This window comes from Belonocnema kinseyi, chromosome 5, assembly GCF_010883055.1.
Source record: "Belonocnema kinseyi isolate 2016_QV_RU_SX_M_011 chromosome 5, B_treatae_v1, whole genome shotgun sequence".
Classification (NCBI taxonomy): domain Eukaryota; kingdom Metazoa; phylum Arthropoda; class Insecta; order Hymenoptera; family Cynipidae; genus Belonocnema; species Belonocnema kinseyi.
This window is the reverse complement of record NC_046661.1, coordinates 141,267,421-141,273,432: the sequence shown is the minus strand read 5'-3', so window position 1 is coordinate 141,273,432 and position 6,012 is coordinate 141,267,421. Positions and strand designations below refer to the sequence as shown.

The following is a 6,012-nucleotide window of genomic DNA, read 5'->3' as shown; positions in this document are numbered from 1 at the left end:
TATATAAACAGGGTGTCTATTCAAATTAAGTGATAATATAAATATCATATATATTAATATATGTTATAAGTATATAATCCAGGCATTATATATAAAAAGGGTATCTACTCAAATTAAGTAATAATATAAATATCATATATATTAATATATGTTATAAGTATATAATCCAGGCATTATATATAAAAGCGTGTCTACTCAAGTCCTCAAAAAAACAAATCTATATATTACAGGCATTATATATAAAAGCGTGTCTACTCAAGTCCTCAAATAAAAAATATATATACAAGTATAGTATATTACGGGACATTTTATACATAACTATATGTATGTACGTAAGTATGCATGTGTTTGTTTTTGCAGTCGTCTTGTACGCAATAAGTGCCGTCTACTTTGCTGGAGTAATGGTCCGTCTAATGCTGACTCTGACTCCAGTGGTGTGCATGTTGGCCGGTGTTGCGTTCAGTGGATTGTTGGACCTCTTCCTGAAGGAGGACGACAAAGAGGGCGAGGAGAGAGAGAGCAGCGAAGTGGAGAGCGAGGAGGAGAGGGAGACGAGTCCAGGTCGGGCACTTTACGACAAGGCGGGAAAGCTGCGCCGAATGAAGCACGAGAGGCCGAAGGGCGGTGGCGATGCGCTCGGTTCCAATCTTCGAAATGGAGTCCTCATTCTGATCCTCGTTCTTCTGATGATGTTCACGGTTCACTGCACCTGGATTACCAGCAATGCCTACTCGAGTCCCTCGATTGTTCTCTCCTCCTACAGCAACGACGGCGGCCGAGCGATTCTCGATGACTTCAGGGAGGCCTACTTCTGGCTTGCTCAGAACACTCCCAGTGACGCGAGGGTCATGAGCTGGTGGGACTATGGATATCAGATCGCTGGAATGGCCAACAGGTCAGGCATATACATATATTTATTTATTTATTTATTTTATTTTTATTTTATTTTTATTTACCATAGGGACCCTACCTAAATTACGTAACGGATTATAGGCACTCTACAAGAGCCTCCCTCCCCTCCTTCAGTAACAAAACTTTACAAAATATTCCCCCTACCACTCTATTACAGTACCAGGGTGGCCGTCCGCCCGGGAGAAACTTTTCCCGGGCGAGAGATAATAAACTGGGAGATTTACCGCATTTCATAATTCACGGTGGCCGCTTTTGTTTAAAAATTCATATTTTTAAGTTGAAAATTCAACTTTTTCACTGAGAATTCTTCAATTTTGTTAAAGATTCGTCTTCTTTTTTTTTTTTTTTTGGTAGAAAATTGTTCTTTTTGTTTGAAAATTCATCATTGTTGGTAAAAATTTAACAACTAGGTTTTACATTTTAATTACTTTCTTGAAAAAAATTTCTTTCTTTTTTAAATATTGATCTTTTTGGTTGAGAATTCTTGAATTTTGTTAAAAATCCGTTTGCTTTTTTTCGGTAGAAAATTATTCTTTTTGTTTGAAAATTCATCCTTTTGGGTAAAAATTTAGCAACTAGGTTTTAAATTTTAATTACTTTCTTGAAAATTAAGAAAAAATTCAACTTTTTGGTTGGGAATTTTTTAATTTTGTTAAAAATCCGATTTCTTTTTTTCAGTAGAAAATTATTATTTTTTTGTTTAAAAATTCATCTTTTTGGGTAAAAATTTAACAACTAGGTGTTACATTTTAACTACTTTCTTTAAAAAAATTCTTTCTTTCTTAAAAATTGAACTTTTTGGTTGAGAATTCTTGAATTTTGTTAAAAATCCGTTTGCTTTTTTTCGGTAGAAAATTATTCTTTTTGTTTGAAAATTCATCCTTTTGGGTAAAAATTTAGCAACTAGGTTTTAAATTTTAATTACTTTCTTGAAAATTAAGAAAAAATTCAACTTTTTGGTTGGGAATTTTTTAATTTTGTTAAAAATCCGATTTCTTTTTTTCAGTAGAAAATTATTTTTTTTTGTTTAAAAATTCATCTTTTTGGGTAAAAATTTAACAACTAGGTGTTACATTTTAATTACTTTCTTTAAAAAAAATTCTTTCTTTCTTAATAATTGAACTTTTTGGTTGAGAGTTCGTGAATTTTGTTAAAAATCCGCTTTCTTTTTTCGCTAGAAAATTATTCTTTTTGCTTAAAAATTCATCCTTTTCGATAAAAATTTAACAACTTGGTTTTAAATGTTAATTACTTTCTTGAAAATTAAGAAAAAATTCAACTTTTTGTTTGTGAATTTTTGAATTTTGATAAAAAAAACCGTCTTCTTTTTTCGATAAAAAATTGCTCTTTTTATTTAAAAATTCATCTTTTTGGTTACAAATTTAATAACTAGGTTTTACATTTTAATTACTTTCTTTAAAAAAATTTCTTTCTTTCTTAAAAATGGAACTTTTTGGTTGAGAATTCTTGAATTTTGTTAAAAATCCGTTTTCTTTTTTTCGGTAGAAAATTATTCTTTTTGCTTAAAAATTCATCCTTTTGGGTAAAAGTTTAACAACTAGGTTCTAAAATTGAACTACTTTCTTAAAAATTAAAAAAAAAAACATTCTTAAAACTTTTTGGTTGAGAATTTTTGAATTTTATTAAAAATCCTTTTTCTTTTTTCTGTAGAAATTTAATCTTTTTGTTTAAAAATGCATGTTTTTAGTTAAACATTTAACTTCTACATTCTAAATTTGAACTACTTTCTTGAGAAATAAAAAATAAATTTCTTAAAAATTCCATTTTTTGTTTGGGAATTTTTTAATTTTGTTAAAAATCCGTGTTCTTTTTCGGTAGAAAATTATTCTGTTTGTTTGAAAATTCATGTTTTTGGTTACATTTTTAACCCATAGGTTATAAAATTGTACCAATTACCTAAAAATTAAAAAATAAATTTTCTTTCTTAAAAATTTAACCTTTTGGTTAGGAATTTTTGAAATTTGTTAAAAATCCGCCTTCTTTTTTCGTTAGAAAAATATTCTTTTTGTTTAAAAATTCTTTTTTTTTTTGTGTAAAAATTTAACAACTAGGTCTTAAATTTTAATTACTTTCTTTTAAAAAAAAGTAAATTTTCTTTCTTTCTTAAAGATTCAAATTTTTGGTTGAGAATACTTGAATTTTGTTAAAAATCCTTTTTCTTTTTTTGTTAGAAAATTATTCTTTTTGTTTAAAAATTCATGGTTTTGGTTAAACATTTAACCTTTAGATTCTAAAATTGAACTAATTTCTTAAAAATTAAACAAGAATTCCGAAAAATTCAACTTTTTAGTTGGGAATTTTTTAATTTTGTTAAAAATTCGTTTTTTTTTTTACTGTAGAAAATTAATCTTTTTGTTTACAAATTTATCCTTTTTAGATGAAAATCCAACTTTTTGTTGCAAAATTCTGTAATTTTGTTTTTAAAAAAATCCCAGTAGAAAATTATTGTTTTGGTTTAAAAAAGATTTTAAACGATTTCAAATTTGTTTAGAAGTTTGCAAAAGATTTCAGATTGATTTTACAAATATTTTAAAAAAGATTTCAACAAAATTTCGAATTTTTGAAATAATTTCAATTTTTTGAGAATATTAAAAGAGATTCCAGTTAAAGATTGGTAATTCTTCCGTCTTTGGTGGAAAACTGATGTTCTGAAGTTAAAAATTTATTTAATTGGTTGAAAAATTGTCCTTTTTAGTTGAAAATTCATTTATTTTGTTAAAAAATTGTATTTTTTGTTAGAAAATTAATCTTCTTGTATAAAAATTCGTCTGTTTGGTTTCAACAGTTTTTAAATAATTAGTTGAATTATTATATTTTTCAATTATGTATCAAAAAAGATACAAAATTATCATGCAAATTTTAGAAAGTTTTCTTTAAATCTTCTAGAATATTTTTTGAAAATTTTGTTTAAATCTTTGAAAAACTTTTTGAATATTCTCTTAAAATAATTTTTCAAAATGAAGAGTTATTTTTAATTTTCCTAGGAATCTTAAGAAAATGTGTTTTCCTTCTTAAAATTATTCAAATTTCTCCTACAAATAATAAATGTTCAATTTTTATTTATACATCCAAATTGTAAAGAAATTTTCTAAAATTTGCAGCATTTTCTGAAAATTGTAGAAAAAATTCAACGAATTTTGACAGATATTTAGAGGTTCTGCAAAAATTTCCAAAACAATTTTAAATTTCCAACAAATTTAAAACAACTTCTAGATTTTTCAAGATTTTGAAATAAAATTTTGAAGCTTTCAAGGATGTTTAAACTATTTAAAAAGAAAATAATTGAATTTCTAATTTCAGAAGTATTCTTTAAAAAAAAATTTTTTTACGTTTTTAGCTTAAAAATCCCTAAAATGATATAATTTTGAAAATTTTAAAGTTCATTGATTAATTTTTTATTTTTCATTGATTATTTTTTTTATATTGAAACTAGAACTTATATAATTTGTAAAGTGTTTAGAATAATATCGAAATTTGATATTAAAGGTCTTAGTATTCAGTTTTGAATTTAATAATTTTGGATGTAAATATAAAGCAATTTTTGATTGAAAAGCATGAAACTGTAGATTTTCAGAAAATGAAATCACATAACAATATCGTTTTTATTCTTGATTTTAATTTTTTATTTTTTTATTTTATATTTAAGATCTTAAAATTTTCCAATTCTTAGTTCAAAATTTAAACAAATAAGTAATTTAAAATTGAAAAATATTTTATATTCGAAAATTTCTAGAATGAATGATAATTCTAAAGGATGATTTGAAATAAAAAAGTTAAGTTAAATTCAATTGGTTAAATTTTGGAAAGTATTATTAGCAATTTGAAAATTATTAATTTTGAAGCGATTTTAAATTACTTCGAATAATAGAAATTTTTTTAGTTTTTGAGTATAAAAAAGTTTTAATAACACAATTTTTGGTGATTACAATTTTAATCGCTTTGAATTCAAATGATTCAAATTTCAAAGTCTTCAATTTTTAATTATTTATTTTAAATGCTGTTAATTATAAAGACAACAATTTCAATTACTCTTAATTTTAAACTATCCAGTTTCCAAAATTTGAATCTTAAATATGCAATTTTTAACGTTTAATTTTTAGCGCTTCAAAATAGAAATTATACAATTCAACTCCCTTTTTTAATTAAATTGTATAAAATCATTGGTATTTTTTTTTAAATTTCAAGAGCTTGCAATTCGAAATTATTCATTATTAACTATTATTTCAAAAATATTTAAAACTTCATATTAAAAAATTTGTTTAAAATGTAAGAAATTTAAATTAGATTAAAATTCAAATTAAAAATCCTATTTAACGTCCAATAATCAAATTGAAGCAAACTCCTGTTAAAGCCTTCTCATTTTTCTTTCCTCTTTTTTTAGTTTTGTCCGAAAATTATTTTTTTTCAGATTACAATAGAATTTTTTTTTTTTTTATTCGTTGTGGTCCAAATTTGGTCGTTGGATTCCTGTTTTTAGCAGGAGTGTGCAAAAATTTGTTTAATAATGGATTTTTAAATTTGCATATTTTCATGTTAGCAAATAGAAATTCAGAGACAATTTCATTATCCTTTTTATTATATGATTTAAAAATCGATTAATTTCTTTCAAAAAGGTTTGCTGACTTTTTTCGACTTCCGCAATTTATAATATATGTGAAAAAACCGTGGTTTTTGCAAAGAAAGTTAATTTTCTTATAAACCGGGAGAAATCACGTATATTCACTTATAAACCGGGAGAAATCACGTATATTCACTGGGAGAACCAGGAGACAAAAATGGGAAAATTCAACTTTTTGTTTGTGAATTTTTGAATTTTGTTCAAAATCCGTCTTCCTTTTTCAATAACAAATTGCTCTTTTTGTTTAAAAATTCATCTTTTTGGTTACAAATTTAATAACTATGTTTTACGTTTTAATTACTTTCTTTAAAAAAATTTCTTTCTTTCTTAAAAATTGATCTTTTTGGTTGAGAATTCTGGAATTTTGTTAAAAATCCGTTTGCTTTTTTTCGGTAGAAAATTATTCTTTTTGTTTGAAAATTCATCCTTTTTGGTAAAAATTCAAAAACTAGGTTTTAAAT

The 6,012-nt window shown here is 24.7% G+C and overlaps 1 protein-coding gene across 2 annotated transcripts in view; it reads left to right on the top strand.

The window, feature by feature from the left end:
• Window positions 1–6,012, top strand: part of LOC117172620 (dolichyl-diphosphooligosaccharide--protein glycosyltransferase subunit STT3B) — a 37,982-nt gene that overhangs the window by 19,860 nt on the left and 12,110 nt on the right. For both annotated transcript variants that reach the window (XM_033360717.1, XM_033360718.1), the window contains exon 4: window positions 361–895. In XM_033360717.1, the coding sequence (XP_033216608.1) occupies window positions 361–895 (535 nt within the window). The remainder of the gene's footprint in view (window positions 1–360; window positions 896–6,012) is intronic.